The sequence below is a fragment of the Centroberyx gerrardi genome, chromosome 7 (genome assembly GCF_048128805.1).
Source record: "Centroberyx gerrardi isolate f3 chromosome 7, fCenGer3.hap1.cur.20231027, whole genome shotgun sequence".
In the NCBI taxonomy this organism is placed as follows: domain Eukaryota; kingdom Metazoa; phylum Chordata; class Actinopteri; order Beryciformes; family Berycidae; genus Centroberyx; species Centroberyx gerrardi.
In genome coordinates, this window is record NC_136003.1 from 22,038,638 (window position 1) to 22,057,988 (window position 19,351).

The window sequence follows — 19,351 nt, forward strand, 5'->3', positions numbered from 1 at the left end:
AAAGGCTATAACTAACGTATAAGGGCCAGGCATAGCATTAGGCTATGTACATTTAGAGGATTAACATTAGTTGCTCAGTCATCATTGCCCAAGTTAACTTAACTCCATTGGAGCATATGAGTGGGGACTGGTAGAAACAGGCTAAGCAATGAGCCTGCCTAACTGTTAGATATTTAAGGAAAAAAACGCTATGGCTGAACTTGTGATTTCAATTTAGCTAGTTATCTTTTGAAATCGGAATTATTTTTCTTAAGAATAGTGCATTTCCAATTAGCCTGAAAAATGCACGCAAGTCCCAGGCTGTATTGATTCAGATCTATCTCCGTGTTTTCCTGCTCTTGGTTAACTCTTTTAGGTTAGCTCAATAGCTAACCTAGCTAGCTATGTGCTAGTATGTGGCTAACTTTAGCTAGCTGGCTAGAATTCCTATATTAACCAAAACATGTGTAGGTGGATGATAAAATCGCTCCTGAAATAACGTGTACCTACAGACTCATCTTATTTTAGCAACAAGCCATGTTGTGCAATCCTGAATTGGTAGAATGATTTCACACACACGATGAAAAGATGATTAGCCTTGCTACTTAGCTAACATTAGCATAATTAGAGCATGCTAGTTACCAAGATCTTAAGAGTTAACTTACCCCTGCATTTCTGTGCCTCTTCGTCACTTGTATTCCAGCTTCTATTGGTGTTTTAATGAGCCCATCCGTTGACAAACTCGATAAACGAGACATTTTGGCACCACTTTACACCTGAGGGCACCACTGTGAGAGCGCGCGGTACCAAAAGGCTGAGATGAAGGCTGACCGTTAGTTTTGAAAGGGGGAGGGGTCAAAATCCCGATAGCCGGGAAAGTCGTCCTACCGCCCACTGCTGGCAGCATTAATTGTGTTTTCTGTGTAATGTAATTTACATGCTGACATTAAAATGATAGCCATTTCATGAGCCTACTGATTACTTTTTGATTAAGCACACAACCATTTTTTTTTACCATATCATTTTGCGTACTAATGAAGACATGGATAAATATAAAAACTATAATCCGAAAACACGTGAAAATGACAAATGTTAAGCAAGCTAAGCTTTTAAGTAAGCCAGCCTCACTGACTCATATGCAGACCGCACAGACTGAGAGCTGTATTAAAATAAAACTGCACATTAAACTGATAAAGCCCCTAACTCCCCCTGAACCCCTAAATCTATACATATGATACTGCCAAATTTGCATGCTCTTATTGTACCTTAAATTGGAGGTAAAATGGTACAAATGTGAACTTTTTGCTGTCAGAAATGTCTGTGTACCTTTTAGGTGCAAAAAACGGTACACAATTAGTATGTTAAGGTCCACTAGCATACCTTTGAGGGTACATTAGGGACAAGTGTACCTGTAGGGACAGAAATGGACCTGTACTGTACCCCTATTTCTGAGTGTATATGTAATTCCTCCATATTGAACAAGACTTATTTGACGGGGCATCAAGGAAGGCCTCAACCTTTCCAGAGAAGGTTGGTTCTTTTCCTTAGAATAAAGTACTCTTCATGTAATTATACTACAATACACTTTTAGCGAAATGAATTTCATAAGTACACTAAATTACCACTATAAGTATTTGCAATTTAATATACTTTTTCAAAGTACACTGAAGTACAGCTTAAAATGAACTAACATTAAAGTGCACTGTTTGTAAGTATACTTAAATACACTTCTAATGAAGTGAAATTAAAGTACACTTTAATAAAGCATACTAATAGTGTATTACAAAGGACTTGAAAATAAGTATACCTTTCATAAGTACACTAAATTACCACTATAAGTATTTGCAATTTAGTATACTTTTTAAAAGTACACTTACGTAAAATTTACAATACACTTACAATAAAGTACACTTTTTATAAGTTCACTGAAATACCACTTTAAGTATTGCAGAATTAGTATATTTATTTTTAGTACACTGAAGTTGAACTTAATGACATCTATTTTGAAGTACACTTTTTAAAAGTACATGTTAAATATACTTTAAATTAAGCACAAAAAGTAAAAGTATACTTGTAATAACTTTTGTATACTTAAATTATATTTCTAATACACTAAAGTATACTACTTTTTGACCTGGGTGACAACCATCCCCACAACGGGGTTGGTTGTCACACAGTATGGGGTCGGTTGTCACAATTTTTACACCTGAAGGTGAGGGTGGCATAAATGATTGTTTGACCACATTTGAGAATCATTCAACTTTATTTACAATCATTGTCAAAAAGGTAACACCAGTATGATTATAGTTCATGTTTTCAACTTTCTTTATTTCTTTTTAGAAAACCATCACATTTAATTAATATATATATATATATATATATATATATACAAAAAGAGCATGTATTTAAGTTTAATTCCTCTCCAAACATTTATAAACAAAACAACAATTTTACTAACATTCATAAACAGGGCCAATCACATAACTAGGCCTGTAGAGCTGGCTGTCACATGTGACAACCAACCCCAATGGGGGAGTTATGCTAAAGGTCATGCTAACAACTTTGCTATATCCAAGGGAACAAACACAACATTTATACTGTAGCTCTCCTTGCCCTCTTTTCAGTGATAAAGTTGATTTTAAAGTATATTCATACATCAACATAGTTCTACAAAACAAAAATCAAGACTTTGAAAATTTAGTTTGAGTCATAAAAAACAGAAAATGCCCCCTTACCTCAAATCCTTTACATCCATACACAAACTGACCACAAAGGTAACCTTTGTCCTCAAGGCTGAACATTTCATTATCAAAATTTTTAAACAGCGCCCCCTGGTTTGAAGGATATAAGCAATGTGACAGCCAACCGTGTGACAACCAACCCCGGTCTCCCCTATGAAGCGGGCTGTGACCAGAAGATTGTTGGTTTGAATCCCCAGAACGGCTGAGCCCTCCCTCATCAACCACTGTCCCTTGGGCAAGCTGGCAGTTTAAAAACGCTCTCAGCAGCACGAGGTGAAAATCTGTAGTGTGAGCTGTCATATCACTTGACTTTATTCTATCAAATTTGTCTAGGATGTTGCAGATGACAGCTAGTGTGTGAGAGAGAGATATTCACATGCATCCGGAGGGGGGGTGCTAATCAAAACGGAAGGGTAATTCTGCTTCTCGACACCCTAAATAACGTTTTTAAAATGTTGAGAAAACAGATTATGATTTTTGTCTTTTATTCGTCTCCGCCAACAAAAACTGTTCCCTCAGCATTCTAATAACAAATGTTCCCAAGCTACACACAAGTTACAGCAACACATAAACTATTAGACCACCTGTAAAGCGGAGTGAATCATACATAATAAAACGGACGGTTATATTATATATCAGATACTGCTGTAATGTCTCCTGTCCAATCAAATGACTCGACCAGAACTAACTGTTGTATAAATACCGTTATCTGCTGCTACAAACTAACGTTAACAAATAGGCGGAATGGTATAGTCATCGTCGCTGTTCCCTCCGAACAATTTCCAATGTGACACAAAACAATGGCCGCGTCAGGACGGACGGACACGATAGCCAGCACTCAAAGTTCACGTTAAAGTTTGCCGAGAGTCGGTGTTACCTTATCAGTCAATATATGTTTGAGAAACGTAAAAGCGACTTTCAACTGCAGCAAGCTAATTAGCTGATCATAGACACAACCAACGGCGTTATTGTGCTGCTACTAAACTACATACACGTTAGCTAGAATGCTAACATGATGCTCAACCCTTCCGCCGAGTTACCCGATGATCGAAAATCAATGTACAAACAATCCCAAAACAGCTTGTACAAATGCGGCGATAAAACCAGCCCTATTAGCGTCATACTGGTTAGCTCTGGCAGCCGGGGGAACAAACTGCTTTTCCGGTACCCTTTCCAAAGAGTTGCAGAGTGTCCCTCCTCCCTCACAGGTAGGTGTAGCATTAGCATCTCTCTAACCAGGCAGTGAGACACAGAACCACTGTTTATTCAGGGAAAGTCGAGTGAGCATCATGATATTTTCAATTAACACCTTGCCTCGTATTCATATATTTACATATTTACATACCAGAGAGCTGCCCAATACAGCCACAATCTTCTACTGTCGGCCAATTAGCAGCTACACTGAATATACAAAATATTAGTGACACTTATGTTTTCATGAAGTAGCCTACACTGATAAGGTGAATCCAGGTAAAAGCCATTACCCCTTCCCTTATTGATTTCCCTTATTGAATCTATACCAATCACAAAGAAGGAGATGTGGATAAAGGGAAGCAGACGAGTTAGAGAAGGATTTTTAAGTTTTGAGACAATTGAGATGTGGATTGTGCAAAAGGGGCTGCAACTCAATATCAGGAAGATGCTCCTAATATTTTGTACATTCAGTGTATATGGAGCAGTTGGGGGGTTGAGTGCCTTGCTCAAGGGCATAGTGGTAGTTGTTGAGGGCGAGGAGAGCGCTGATCATTCACTTAGTGTAATTTTTCTGTCTGTGTGATGTTTAGTTGGACCTTACTAAAACAAAATCTGCCTCACAACGCCTATGTGGGTGCTCTCATGTTTATGGCCATTTTAGGAATCACCAGTTTTACTATTAAGAAAGTTTTTCATCATTTCCTTATATATACTAATACTAATACTATTCAATTTTGGAATTGACTTAAGTTGCCATGAGTAGGTCTAACTAAGGCAGGTTACTTACCTATTCCTAGTCTGACTAGTGGTGAGTACATACTGAAGTACAGTAAACCACCATTAACTACAATACTATACTACTACATAAAATTTGATTGATAAAAATGCTTAGCATTTTGTGGATCTTGGCTGGGGCAAATCTCTTACTTAAAATATAGTTTTTATTATCAGTTTAAGCATCTGAACTAATAATTTTATTTCTGTCTACTAGCAAAACAACGAAGTCCATATGCATTGAACACAACAGGGGATGTTCTTGAAGATCAGGATGGCGATTCCAGGTACTGTTGGCCTTCATCTCATATTAACCAGTTTATATGTGTGAGTTGCTTGCTTCAAGAGATAGATTGACACTGCCTTGTGTCGGTTAAAGACGACCGATGTCAGCATCCGAGCTACCTTTTGTTGTCCATGTGAGCTGCTTTCTGTCATTATGTTGCCTCTCCCTCTTGCTTTTGATTTGAAACTTATCAGTTTACCTACAACCTGAATATATTTTTCTCGTGGAACTGAGGAGCTGACACCCCATTAGATCCATGGGCTGGGCCCTACGGCTCCCCCTTAAATGAATTAAAAAAAAGTATTGATTTGTAGGATGTTATGTTGAATAAGCTGGTGGTTCTCTAAACTGAGCCTACACTTTCACCTCGCCATGCCTATAATTTTCCCTTAAACACAGTACCAGCCCCTGCTTGAATATAATCTGTTATACTAACTGGTAAAAAGAACAAGCCCATAAACAATTCACACATCTCCTGAAGACTTTTTTTTTCTCTCCAAGTTCAGCTCAACAAACTGCCTCAGTTATACACTCAGTTGTCTGCTGGTGCAGAACGAAACAAATGTGTTCAGAGTGGATGACCTGTTACAGCACTCTGGATGTGGTAGACACATTTTGTTTTGCTGTCTTTCTATGTCACAGATGGCCAGCCGATCTTGGCATGAGATTGACTCTTTTTTTTTTTTTTACTTTCTTTGACAATACTGATTTAATCCCATCACCCATGAAGCAGATTCATATCAATCAAATGTTGGCTATTCAGTTTTAAAATCAGTATTTTGGCAGATGTTCTGTAGTTGACTGTGAAATATCAAGAGTCTGTACTCTTTTATTTCAGTGGTTCAAAAGACGAGCTCAGTGAAGCATGATGGTTCAGTCATGCTTCACCATCTCTAACAATAATAGTTGAAATGTAATTACATTATTATTTGGAGAAACTATATTGTGGATTTAACAGTCTGATGCAAAATGGAAGATTCAAGTATTGTGACACAGAAAAAGTATTTTAATACACCCAGTATCAAAGTGGGAAATTTACAGTCAAACATAGTCTCACTTGCTAGTTTGTGTCATTTGTTGCAGTAGCATGCTTATCCACACTCTCAAGCCCTACTTGCCCAAATCAAACCCCATGTTTCTGCAATTCATTTTAGGTCCTGACTGCTAAAGTGTTAATTATGTATCATTACCTCTCCAATTTGTTTACAAACCCTCCTACATGTGGATAAACAGTTTAACATTTCATATCATACTGTATGTTTTAGCCCACACTGTATGTTCCTCTAGATTGTGAATGGGAGTTCTGGGTCCTTTTGTTTTTCTGTTTTTCTCACTAGCAAAGCCAATATTAGTTCCCCTCATCCATTACATATTGATGGGGATTCAGCAGTAGTGTGGACTTAGACACTGTGCAACATGTGAATTTGTTGTAGACAAACTATATTTTTATAACCGTGTTAACAGTAGGATTCAAATTCCTCCATCATGTACGATTAATAACCAGGAAAAAAATGTGAATAAATAAAGCATGTCACTGTTATGCAGTTGTTACACACACATCGGCTCATAATATTATTGAGAATGGCTCATTATTGTTGCCTATATGCGCACAATTATGGGCTATTAGTGTTTGTATCCAAGCAACAGCAATATAGAATCATAACATTGGTCTGTGTAAATAACAATATTCTATAAACCATTAATTAAACCTTGCTGCTGTTGCTATGGTGATGTGAGTCGTGCAAGGCAGTGTGGGATAGTAGAACGCTTAAACGGTTCTTGAAACCACTTCCTGTCTAGAGAACAGTTCTTAAGAACGGTCTCATAACTGGGGTTTGTCTGTCTGGACGCAAACTAAAACAGACTGTTCAGGACACTTAAACCGGTTTAAAACCTGCAGTGTGGACAGGATGGTAGAAGCACTCCAACTTTTTGCTGTAAACACATATGACCAAGAAACACATGGACTGTTTTCTGTTCCAGTGGTCATTTTGAAATATAACAGTTACACTGTAATATTGAAGCTGAAATCATGTTTTATGCAGCATAAAGTGACCAATACTTTGCTCCTCATGGGTCCCAGAGGCACAGCTTCACAACATCACATGTGAGCTGAGTTTTGGTTTACACAGTATCCAGAAATGAAACCATTAGTGATAATAACAGGGGCAGCTGCTCACTTTAGTGTTCAGTGCAACTCTTTAACATTTAGTACATTGATTTGTCTAGTTATGAGCAACGTGAATATGACTATTTGTAGTTTTGTGTATGTTTATTTGATCCTACAGATAAGCTTACATACAGCAGCAGACAGTCATAAAAATGCAAGAAAAGGTTCTTGAGTAGTAACTTTGCATTTACAAGGTAATCACGCCTGCCAAATAGTTTACTGTAGTACTTCCAGTTCATTAGGAAGAGATATGGACTTAATATCCGGGAGAAGAATTTTATTTGTTTAAAACAAAAAGCTGTCTGTGCCCATGTTTACCATACAGAAAGCTTTTGGTGGAAATTACCCAGTTTGCTCAACTGAGTAACATTTGACATTTAGCCAAATGCTGTTTACCATTAAATTTATTGAAGGCACAATTAAGAAGAAATTCCACAGTAAAACATAAATCACGTCTGTTGTTTTCCTGTGGACAATTAAATCAATTTTTTTGACCATGAGCAACTCTGAGAACCAAAACTGTGACGTCATTGACACTTTCTGGAGCCGCTGCATTGAAAATGTTTGGGAAGCTGAATTTACAGCCTCTTAAAATGTATGTTTGAGGTTTTGCATCCCACTGACTTTTATTGCACAAAAATGCTAACAGCTCTGAACCAGAAAACGTATCACATTCTAGGTCTGTCACATAGTCCACACAGGTTGTTTACATGCCTACTGATATAAACCTGTAATGTGAATGTGAGCGGACTGTAATTAAACTCCAAGTAAGTGTGTCCAATCCGAGGTTTCACAAGTTGCTGAACACACCTTGAGCTGTTATTTTGTACAGCTACTTTCTTTTTTTACATCCAGCCTTCATGTCTTGGGTCTCAGCACTAGATGCATTGTGCAGCACTAGATGCAAGTCACAGCGGAGCAAGAGGAATAATTCGATTGTGTAAATAGAAAACTCCGGCTTGAGGTGACACCATATATTAGTCTTGGCGCTCTTGTTTCTAACTGAGAGACTTACTTGTACACCAAATCTGATCTGTCTAAGGTCATAGCAATAACATACAAATACTGTTTTAGGCTGGACTTTGGCTTTAATTGACAGTATTGTAAAGTGTCATAGCGTGGACACTTTGCCATTCTCTCGGTTGCGCTAAGGCACAGTTTAATCCAAAATTAATAACATTTAGGCCTGCACAGGGTAGACTGGTAATTTGCTTTAAAGGCATGATCAACATGCAGACCAACATTTTCACATCACTCATACAATAGCATATGCTTGTTCGCTTTGTTTTGATGTCCTTTTTATGCATTCAGTCCAACTGTGTGTTGCATTTTCCCTTTTGTTTGCTTTTTTCTTCTTTTTTATGGCCCAATTCCCATTTCAGAGAACAAACTCCACTAACTGATGAACAGTTGGTAGCAGGGTAAGACCAAATCATTCTAAACCACCTCTCCTATGTTTAGATCACCCCTGTCTTTTTTTTACCCTCCTCTTTCCTATTTTGTGTCTTATACGGATCCCCAACCCTAATCTCAGAAAATCCTTGTACTGTAAATTACCAGTAGCAGATCCAGTCAATCAGTGGTTTGGGTTAAATCAGCATTTCAGTTTTTGCTTTGTTCCATACTATATGCCTTGTTCAAACCTATAATTCTAGTTTTAATTCACATTATTTGACTGTATTAGCTGTAGCATATAGAATCTACATTACAAAACCCAGTGCAAATCGAATGCAAATTACAGTAAAGCAGCTAATTCACTTTCTTGTCAAAAGCGAAACCTGCTTGGTGCGGTAAGTCTAGAGTGTATTTACTTTTCTTTGTAAGTTAACACCTTGATTTTTATCCCTTTTGATCTGGCTTGCAGCATGAGCTACTTAAGTAAAACCAGCATGAGTCTGTCACATTCCTTTTACAGAGACTTCACTTTTTTCTGCAAGGGGGCCTCTTCATCTTTTCTCCTCTCCAGTAGCCACACAAGCTTTTTTTTTTTTTTAAAAAACTCTGATCGGTGAATCACTTTACAGGCAGATCCATCTGATTAACTCAACCCCTCTTAAAGATGGAAATGTTAATATAAAATGTAATTAAACAGAGCTAATGTAAGTTTTCTACGCTTGTCCCAGCCATTTCTGTGCTCTGCCCTCTCTCGCCACCCTCCGCAGTTTACTCAGGGAGTGTTTTCCTCCTTCCTAAAGGTTCTCTGACATCATCCTTGCCACTATCCTGGCCACCAAGTCTGATATGTGTGGGAAGAAGTTTGAGCTGAAGATAGACAATGTGCGCTTTGTGGGTCACCCTACCCTCCTTCAGCACCCGCACATCATTCAGGTAAGGAACAAAATGTGAGGTCACTGCAAAGACATGAAGTCAGTGTTGAACAAGATGAACAAAATGTTGTGTCAAGTGTTCTCAGTTTAGATAGCCTGTAATTGTGTCAAAGTCTCTTGCTCCATCTAGTGGGAGAAAAGTTCATCAGTGAATTCAAAGGAATTCTATTGTGCATTACTCTTATAAGGAACACAACAAATAAGTGTGACTGGACATGAAGGGAAATAACTGCATAAAAAAGTCTGGATAAGTATGTGATGTGTGTTTTGCAATAGCTGTCTTTATTTAATTTACTGGACCATTCGATGGAATATGACCCTAGAAAAACCTATAAACACTATCCTGAAGTCTGTAAATACAATTCAATAATATTGATGTCTCACCCAAGCCATAAAGTCTAGAGACGTTTGGGTCTGATTAGGCTAAATGGTAATTTTTCATTTCAGTGTGGTCATCTGAATTTATATAAATTCTGCAGATTAGTATCTTGACTTCAGCAGCGCCCCCTGCTGACAAAAGTGTTTCCCAGAAGGTTAAAAATACACCATGTGCATTTATTTGACACAGACAGTTGTTTTTTAACACGGGTTTTAAAAAGTTTAAAGTTTTTTGCATAATAACAAATTGTTTTAAGAACTGGAAGGATATATTGTATAGCAGGTGGACCAAAATGTGAACAACATGTTTTGCCCAGTTTTATATTTACTGAGGAATTTAATTATATTCATACCATACACCATACATGTTCATACCTGTATTATATTCTATATATTCTATATTCTATATAAATGTTAATGCTATGGATTTGCATTATCAACAGTACATTGTGTGAGTACATTTCTCTTATATTCCTCGTTCATCTTGTGCATCTTATGGTGAGTTTGTTTTCTTTCTGTGCAGGTGTCTAAAACAGATCCGTCACCAAAGAGAGAAATGCCAACGATGATCTTGTTTAGTGTGGTGTTTGCACTGAGGGTATGGAAAGACTCATGCTTTTATAATTTGTATTTATATTTGTGATTTCTGATATATAATTATAGTAATTTATAGACTACCTTTACGTATTTGCTAAGAAAGAGCCTTTGTGCTCTATGAGTTACTATCAATGGTGTATAAATGTTAGTATTGCATATTACAGCTTAATTCATGATATCTTTATTTTTTATGATGGCACAATTAAAATAAGTCAGCTGAGTTTGGGTGGGAGACAGTGTCAGATTAGGTGTTCTGTGAAAGGGAGGGATGTTTTTGGGTGATAATATTCCAGCCTGCCCTCTATCTGTGAGAGCATGGGGGTTAAGGGAAGGGCAGTCTGGTTAATCATGCTTCCCAGCATGGCCCTGCCCATCCCTGCCCATGTGAAGCTGAATGCTGAGTCACTTTACCCAGTAAGTCCCAGGCAGCACAGCTGAGTCGGGGCTAAAAGTGCTTGGTCATGTTCTGTCATTGATATCTGCCCAGCAACCGTGGCATGTGAACCCTGGCTCCTGTCCTAAACATGACTCTGCAAAACGTCCGCCCCGTTGTTGGGACATTTTCATTTTCATGTGCCAATATTCACAATGTTGGTTTTAAATAGAAATATATAAAAAAAATGTTTTTCATATTTGCACATTAATTGCATGAACAATTTCAAAACATAATTTTGTAAAGGCCTGGTATAATTATTCTACATGTTATTCATACACATTGGCTTTGTTTTTATATGAATTGCATGTATTGGAAAATTACTGCAACTAATCCATTTCATAATATCAAATGATGGTAAATTACAGAGTTCTCTATTTTACAGTGAACAGTGAATATGATTGAAGACAAATGCATGAAGTTATGAAATAGATAGATATACTTGTGACAACAATTTTACTTGCATATTATGTATACATGCAATTTTAAATAATATTTTAATTCCTTTTTGAAGTTACATGTTAACATCTTTCCTCCACAAAAACGAGCTGAATAGTCACTTTGATTTTCCAGGCATGAATTTCATTCAACAATAAACAAGCTGGTATTCTTTTAATTCAAATTTAAAGTCGAGATGAAACGGCATTTCGAGTGTATTGATGGGTGGATGTCATGATATTATTGGTTGAAATTGGTTGAGTCCTGCTTACGTAAGCACACGGCATATTTTATTTTACAGGAAGAAAACATGATTGAATTTTGATATAAGAATACAAAGAAATTGATTTTTTTTTTTTTTTTGGCATATATTGTTAAATAGGTGCACAATATGACCGGGGATGTGATCTAAAAGGGTTAAAAAGGCATTTTTCATTTCATCTCAACTTTAAACTGAGCTACAGATGATAGGGTCGCTAATATTTATTTTGCTGTTGTGAATGCAGTTAAATAATTAGGTAATCATTGTCATCAACTGTATATTACTAACATTTGTTTGTTTCTCTCAAAATGACGATGTTTCTTGGTTTCCCCCAACAGGCCAATGCCGACCCCTCTGTCATCAGCTGCATGCACAACCTGTCGCGCCGCATCGCTATAGCCCTGCAGCACGAGGAGCGGCGCTGCCAGTACCTGACCAGAGAGGCCAAGCTGATGCTGGCCGTCCAGGACGAGATCACCACCATGACTGAGAGTGAGGCTCTGACTTCTCACACCTCAAAATACAATCTATAGCTCCCTGCAACTCCCACCTCTCTCAAATTCATCACATTATTATGGCACGTTTATTATAGAACAATGTAGGTTGTCAGTATGCTAATATTGTGTTGGAAGTCTGTAGTTGAACTGGTTAAAGGTAGATTTTAGCGTATATTTTGACTGCGTTTTCTGTGTTACTGATATCAGCGGATGGAAGCCCCCAGTCCCCATTCAGACAGATTCTTCCCAAATGTAAGCTGGCCAGGGACCTGAAGGAGGCGTACGACAGGTCTGTGATCAAACACATCACACATCAGACCTTTTCTCTTCATTCTCCCCTCTCTACTTACCATACACAATGTATGTTCAGTCGTACACCTGACTCTGATATTTGTATTTTTTCAGCCTTTGTACAACCGGTGTGGTGCGGCTGCACATTAACAACTGGCTGGAGGTGAGCTTCTGTTTACCTCACAAGATCCATCGGATTGGGGGCAACCATATCCCCCCAGAGGCTTTAGAGCGCAGTCTCAAGGCTATAAGGTGTGTTTTTGTGGTGTACAGTATGCTTTTATACTTTTTGGGTAATGTAATTTAGGCATCTCAGCCGTGAGTTTTTCTCTGACCAGCAGCATACTAGGAGATTCACAGTTCCCTTGAGGCCAACAGCCAACCCAGGTGTGACGACCCTCCAGGCTCTGTGTCTTGCAGGAGCCTGGTGGGTGGGGTCATCATTGAGGCTGATTGGAGTGCACCTGGGCCCGGTGTACTCCTTGGGCTTAAGAAGCCATCCGACAATCAGTTGCTCTCTCCCTCCTCGCCTATGCACACCTTTTGTTCTGTTCTTTTGGTTTGATGTAGTTTGTGTTGTTTATTTACCCCTAGTTTTAGTTAATAAATTATTGTTTTAACTTTTACTTTGGCATATGGCTCCCTCATTGTTGCTTCCTTGAGCCGGGTTGTAACATACTTTTTTGTGGGCTATACTGCCACCTAATGTTGTCTCAGCATATTCACACCAGAGTTATCCTTCTCAACTTCTGTCTTTCTTAACTCCTTATTCCTGTTTTTTATGTGATATTGAGATGGTTCTTTGGCTTGAGACAAGTCTAGGAACCTGATGAAACTGAAATGAAGAAATCACCATGAAACATTATCAAACTTCAGCCACCCCTAACAGGAGTCATGAAACAGACCAGTATATATTTATTTTTCAAATAACCTTAAAACAACTGAAATAATCAAAACATTGTATTTTATGCTAATTATGATGATTTTGCCCAAAACATGTTCTGTTAGCTGTATGATTATTATTCATTTAATCTTGATGGTAACTAAAGTTTATACATGATTATTGCTGTAATGCTTCTGGGCATTTTTTTTTTTTTTTTTTTAGCTTACCTTAGGTTTGTTAGAATTGCGTCTATGTAATTGAAACCCCAGAACTCAGGCTTGACAAGTTGTTACACGGTCAGATAGTAGTTTTCCTGAATCTGTAGGATGTATTCTAAAACATTTATATTGCTGTATTTCCCCTGACCACCTCTGGAACACATTTTGTAACACAAGGTTAACGAAATACTCCAGGACAGCACTCCAATTAATTAATTTATATTTATTGCCGCACAGACATTTCGGGCAAGACGCCCTTCTTCAGTGCACTTTTTAGGCAAACAAAAGTCTTGCCCGAAACGTCTGTGTGGCAATAAATATTAATTAATTAATTGGAGTGCTGTCCTGGAGTATTTCGATTTTTTGAGGATTCAGCACCCACATAAATAACTGAAAAATCCAACTGAGGGTTGAGCGCGTTTTTTTGGTAAATTGTAACACAAGGTCAAGCAAGAAATTTTCACACTCCTCCCTTCATCATGTCAGCACATTGTAGGCTTGGGGCTAGGTATATACTTTTAGTCTGGTGCAATGCCTTGTAGCACCAATACTGACAGAGCTTAATGTGAAATCATGTAATGAACAATGAGGTTAATTACCATTCTTCTCTCTTCTGCTCTGATATTGTAAACCAATATAAGTATTTCTTTCTGTGTCCAGTATGGCCTCAGTGATGCAAATGCATTAGAAATGTATGCAAGATGTTTGAAATACAGTAAAATAATGGTCAAACTCAAAACCTGATGCAAAACAAAATATGCATGGGTAGTTTAGCCTACGCTATCAGGATTAAAATGGAGTTGAAATGCTTTTAATTGCGTTTAAGGAGGCACTCGTGAACTGTAAATAGGAAATCCACTGATTCAGAGGCTGTTTCGGTGTGTTGTCTCCTCCAGGCCGTATCACGCCCTGCTGCTGCTGGACAGTGAGAAGGCGCTGCTGAGCCAGCTTCCTCTGGACTGCTCCCCTGCTATGGTGCGTCTTATCAAAACCTGCTCAGCGGTGAAAAACCTGCAGCAGCTCGCCCAGGACGCCGACCTGGCCCTGCTTCAGGTACAGAACAGCCACAGCACCGACGTCACCGCTGCAGTCTCCGACACTTACCAGACACCCTACTCTGCGCTTAAAATGTAAACTGTGAAATGTAATGGCACCTTTTGTTAATATAAAGAAGTGCAGCTGACAGATTTATGTATTTCTAACTGAGAGGGTGATGATAAAGTTATTTCAGAGAACACAGTTAAATTGTTTGGTGATAGTATTTTATTTTCTAACAATTTACATATGAACACAACACATAAAATGTTGTGCATCTCATCAAATTTATACAAACAGTACATGATTAAGTATAGAGAGGATAGGAAGATGATAATCCCCTTAGCTGTATGTAGTATCTGAAAAGAACAGTGCAAAAAGCAGAAAAATTCAGAATGTCTGAGATCAAGTTAAAAAACAATATACCACTCAATATTATTTGCCAGCAGGGGTTACTGTATTGATGGTGTCATACTGCCATCTAGTGGACAAGATATTTATACTCAAAACAAATCTGAGGAAGTTTCCTTGTGTAGCAGCAACAACTTTTAACATTTCCCTTCAACAACTGGATTTCAATGTCATGCAAAAACAGGTGTTTTGCTGTTCAAATGCTGTTATTTCAAATTTTTTTTAGACTATTTGCAATTTCATTATATTTCCTCTCAGATCTTCCAAATTGCTGCTCACTTGGTCTACTGGGGCAAAGCGATCATCATCTACCCGCTGTGTGAGAACAACGTCTACATGCTGTCTCCTCATGCCAACATCTGCCTGTGAGTGTCCCTGATGTGAGCCGGTCGGCTGCTGTTCCCTCTTTTACAGCTGCCGTGGATCAGAACCTCGGCCTGGGCAGAGAAATGACAGAGCTAATGAACGACGAGCTCATATAGGCCTCACCAACATGCCTTTTTATTTTAAATGATGATTTTCAAACCCTGTACTTGGTGAATCTCCTTCAAAATGTGTTATGAAAGAATTAGGTCGGGCTACTGGCAACACTTTGCTTTTTTTACTTTATACACCAGACTTCAAATGGATTTTCCTGCACTAGCTTTGTGGAAAATGAATAGAAACGACCTGTGTTTATGGAAAAGGTGTGTGTTGTAGCATAATGCGTACCATCTCTCCCTGTGTAGGTATTCGCCATTGGCAGAGCAGTTTGCCCAGCAGTTTCCCGGTCATGATCTGCCCTCTGTGTTGGCCAAGTTCTCACTGCCTGTCTCACTGGCCGAGTTCAGAAACCCCCTGGAGGCTCCGGTGCAGGAGGTAGGACTGGTGTTTCGCCACAAATACACAGCAAATAAGCGTACTCCTTGACACAGGCACGCACACACACTGCAAAAATATACACCTTAAGTCATTTAATCTAGTATTGAGTCTTAATTTTTTTTTCTTTCTTAAATCAAGTTAAAAATGGTGATATAATCTTGCTGGTTTCCAATGTAAATCCACTTGTTTTGTTTAATCGTGTAATTTTTTCCGATATTAGTGGAGCAACCGGCCTTATTGTGCCTCCTTTCAAGATATTGACGCTTGTTCATAGAAAACACCTGAAATAAGTGAAACTGAATTGGAAACAAGTGGAATTATCTCACCCGACGAGCAGAGTGTCTCACTTGTTTGAAGAAAAATTAGACAGAATATGAGACTAAATGACCGGAGAATGAGTGAAGATGGACATTTTCGTAGTGCACACATGCAGTTCAGCAAAACGATTAAATAACTATTAACACATTTTAAACATATATTACAGATATATACAGATATTGGTAGAGCAGAACCATCCGGGTGTTCCTCAGATCCATCCTGAGTTAGTCGAGCTGCTTGAGCCCCGGTGATAAATTATAAATGGCAAAGGGACCTCAGCTCCAGCTTCTGCAGCCTCCATTTTTCATGAGAACAAGATCAGAGCCGCGCCTCTTTCTTCTGGCTCTATTTTGAGCCTGTATGGTATCGTCGACTTAAACCATATCTGACCTGGTTGGACAGGCGGTCATGTTCAGCTTCACTAGTTCATTGTTCCTTCTTTGCTCGACTGTGATGCAGTTTGCTACTCTGCTCCTGCCCAGGCCCAGCTGATCCAGATGGTGGTGTGGATGCTCCAGCGCCGCCTGCTGATCCAGCTGCACACCTACGTCTGCCTGCTGGTGCCCCCCAGTGAGGACGAGCCCGGCCTGAGGGACGAAGACCCTCCCCTGGCTGCCCGGGTAGGGGGCCGCAGTCTCAGCACACCCAGCGCTCTCAGCTTCGGTTCCCCAAGTACGTCCCCTCTCAGCTCTCTCCTCTCTTTTTCTCTTAGAGGTTTAAAGGGGTTTTAAGTAATCTATGACCATTATGTAGTAAGATCTGCAACAACATTGGAAGAATGTCTTGTGTAACCTGTAATTAACCGAAACAATAAAGTCTCATTTTCACAATAGGCGAGTAACACAAAAGGCGAGTAAGGTAGCTAATTAGAAGAGAGATCCAAAAGAAATATCTAGTGAAGAGGTAATATATCACAATGCAAAATACTGTAATAATAATGCTGCTTTGTCATTTGCTTTTTTGGCTTGAGAACAAGGCTTTTTAGCCTTTGTTGGTAAAATGTCTCGCAACATCAATTGCTTGTTTGCAGCACCGTCCTCCATCATTTAGCAGTTGATGAAAATGCCAGCAGGTGTTGGGAGTGTCTTGAAATTCCAGTTTTGTTCCAAAAGACTTTTGCAAGCCAGAAATCTCAGCACTTGGTGAGGTCATCGTTGAGTCATTGGTACTGATGAACAACCCTATCAAACCCTCACAGATATATAATGGTTATTTTGTGCTGTGGGGCAGAAGAAACCTTAGTTCAAGTCCAAATGAGATATTTAGTCTGACAATGACTTTGCGGCATAATAACTTTATAATAACTTTAATCGGATAGCACTTTTAGAAAGTGCTTCAAAACCAAGACAAACAAAAGACACATTAACAAGGTTACAAAAGAAAAGAGGAGGACAGCAGCAAACACAACGAAACCAAAGTGTTAGAGTTGGTTTACCAGATGGAGGGAAAGTGTGATGCAGCTCCAGCAGCTCTCTCTGCACCTTAAAGTCTCTCTTCTGTCTGGGTTCTTCCTTGCCAACTGGTGACCATCTGCCGGCTCCCTGTGTGTAGCTAGCAGTGATGACATGACCCTGACCAGTCCCAGTATGGACAACTCCAGCGCCGAGCTGCTGCCAGGCGGAGACTCGCCTCTCAACAAGAGGATGACGGAGACGCTGCTGGCCAGCCTGTCGGAGCATGAGAGGCAGGTCATCCTCAACATCCCTGCTGCACAGAATCCTGAGGACCTGCGCATGTTTGCAAGGTAAATTTGACAGATGCCCAGTGCATTTTCTGTGCTTTTGGTTTTTTTGGTGGCATAAGTAATGTTTTGTATTTTTCAGTTAATTCTTCAGCTCTCTACTGCCCTCTGGTGTTGTACATCCAGCTTAAATTCACAATGAAATAAGTGTCTTTTTCACTTTGTTAGCTAATTGTCCATGTCATAATATACACTTATTTAACAATTTATGTCAAAACATTTACAAAATGTTCATTTTTTTGTGTTTTTATGTCAAAATGCCATTACTTACATACATACATACTTACTTACATTATGTCCAAGACAAATTTCCCTAGGGACAAATAAAGTAATCTTGAATCTTGAATCTTACTGTTACTTCCTGGAAAACAGTGTATCTTTAATGTTTACTTCATGCTGTATCAGTAGCAGTACATCAAAATTCCAATCAATAAAACCATCACAGATTTCTGAACAACGCCCCTCCACACTTCCCATCGATTAAAACTTCCTTTCTCTCCTCAACTGATAAACCATTGGTTTTACACTTTTTAATGATCCCTCCCTGTGTTAGCCCTGCCCGAATATCCTGTTTCAACAAGAAATACATCAAATTGAGAAAGCAAGATGCTCTGAAAATGCAGTTTCATTGTGATTTTAACAGATGGGCTTCAGTGACTCATTGTATTATATGTCAGTGTTAACACATCTGCTGTGTCTTTTGGGAAATTTAAAAAGCCTGTACAAGCCTTTGGAAAAACAGATTGCCTTCATTGCATGATTGTAAAATAAAATTGGGAAACAGTGGCTTGACAGTTTAGTTGTGAGATAATTTGCGACTTGTTAGTGATTAACACAGGGAAAATAGGGAGTCTCTAGGAAGCTCTCCAACCCGTAACCAGTGTTGTGTTGCTACACACTGCACAGTAGTTAATAATGTGATCACATAGTTTTAAAAGTCCTGTCTCATGGTAGATTTACGCAGTTAATGATTCAGTGAAACTCCCCTGCTCTAAACCCATTTCTCTGCCTGTTCTGTTGACTGCTCCCAGGCTGCTGCACTACTTCAGAGGACACCACCACCTGGAAGAGATCATGTTTAATGAAAACATGCGGCGCTCGCAGCTAAAGACTCTTTTTGACAAGTTCCGCAGTGTCCTTGTGGTGACTAACCATGAGGACCCCATTATCTCAATCTTCCAGTCACCCATGGAGTAAGGGCACAAAGGCACTATCAGCTGTTATGGTGCACCTACTGGAAAAGATTTCAGTTTGAGGGTGGTGAAACTCTCTGCTCACAAATAAGTGCTACTGCTCAACAATCTGCTGCTTTGAAATGAACTGACATGGCTGTGAATGTGTATAGATTTTTTTTAAAACTTGTCACGTTTTATTCCTTTATGAGCCAGATGTTTTGTTTGTTTACGTTAATAAATTATTTCGTACATACGAGACATGTCTGAAGCAGTCACTCTGAACACTGGAAAGATTTCTGACTTGATGTTCCCCTGTCCCAGATGTGTTAGATCATCCTTGCC

General features: G+C 39.0%; 1 protein-coding gene across 2 annotated transcripts; it reads left to right on the top strand.

Annotated features, from left to right (window-relative positions):
* The first annotated feature begins 3,528 nt into the window (after positions 1-3,528).
* On the top strand, positions 3,529-19,233 carry nprl3 (NPR3-like, GATOR1 complex subunit). Of its 2 annotated transcripts, XM_071920679.2 has the most exons (14): positions 3,529-3,928; positions 4,906-4,975; positions 8,527-8,565; positions 9,340-9,472; positions 10,373-10,447; positions 11,918-12,071; positions 12,284-12,365; positions 12,482-12,619; positions 14,365-14,521; positions 15,173-15,279; positions 15,643-15,772; positions 16,576-16,765; positions 17,645-17,837; positions 18,866-19,233. In XM_071920679.2, the coding sequence occupies exons 1-14, from the start codon at positions 3,733-3,735 to the stop codon at positions 19,029-19,031; spliced, it is 1,830 nt and encodes a 609-aa protein (XP_071776780.1). In that variant the 5' UTR covers positions 3,529-3,732; the 3' UTR covers positions 19,032-19,233. The 2 variants fall into 2 exon arrangements, with proteins under 2 accessions (XP_071776780.1, XP_071776781.1); XM_071920680.2 differs by lacking the exon at positions 8,527-8,565.
* Positions 19,234-19,351: the final 118 nt, after the last annotated feature.

Excerpts from the sequence above, each read along its gene's own strand:
- nprl3 (XM_071920679.2), top strand. The coding sequence starts at position 3,733 with ATGATGCTCAACCCTTCCGCCGAGTTACCCGATGATCGAAAATCAATG. Across the intron at positions 8,566-9,339 it reads GATGAACAGTTGGTAGCAGG|GTTCTCTGACATCATCCTTG; the intron begins GTAAGACCAAAT and ends TCCTTCCTAAAG. Across the intron at positions 15,280-15,642 it reads CCTCATGCCAACATCTGCCT|GTATTCGCCATTGGCAGAGC; the intron begins GTGAGTGTCCCT and ends CTCCCTGTGTAG.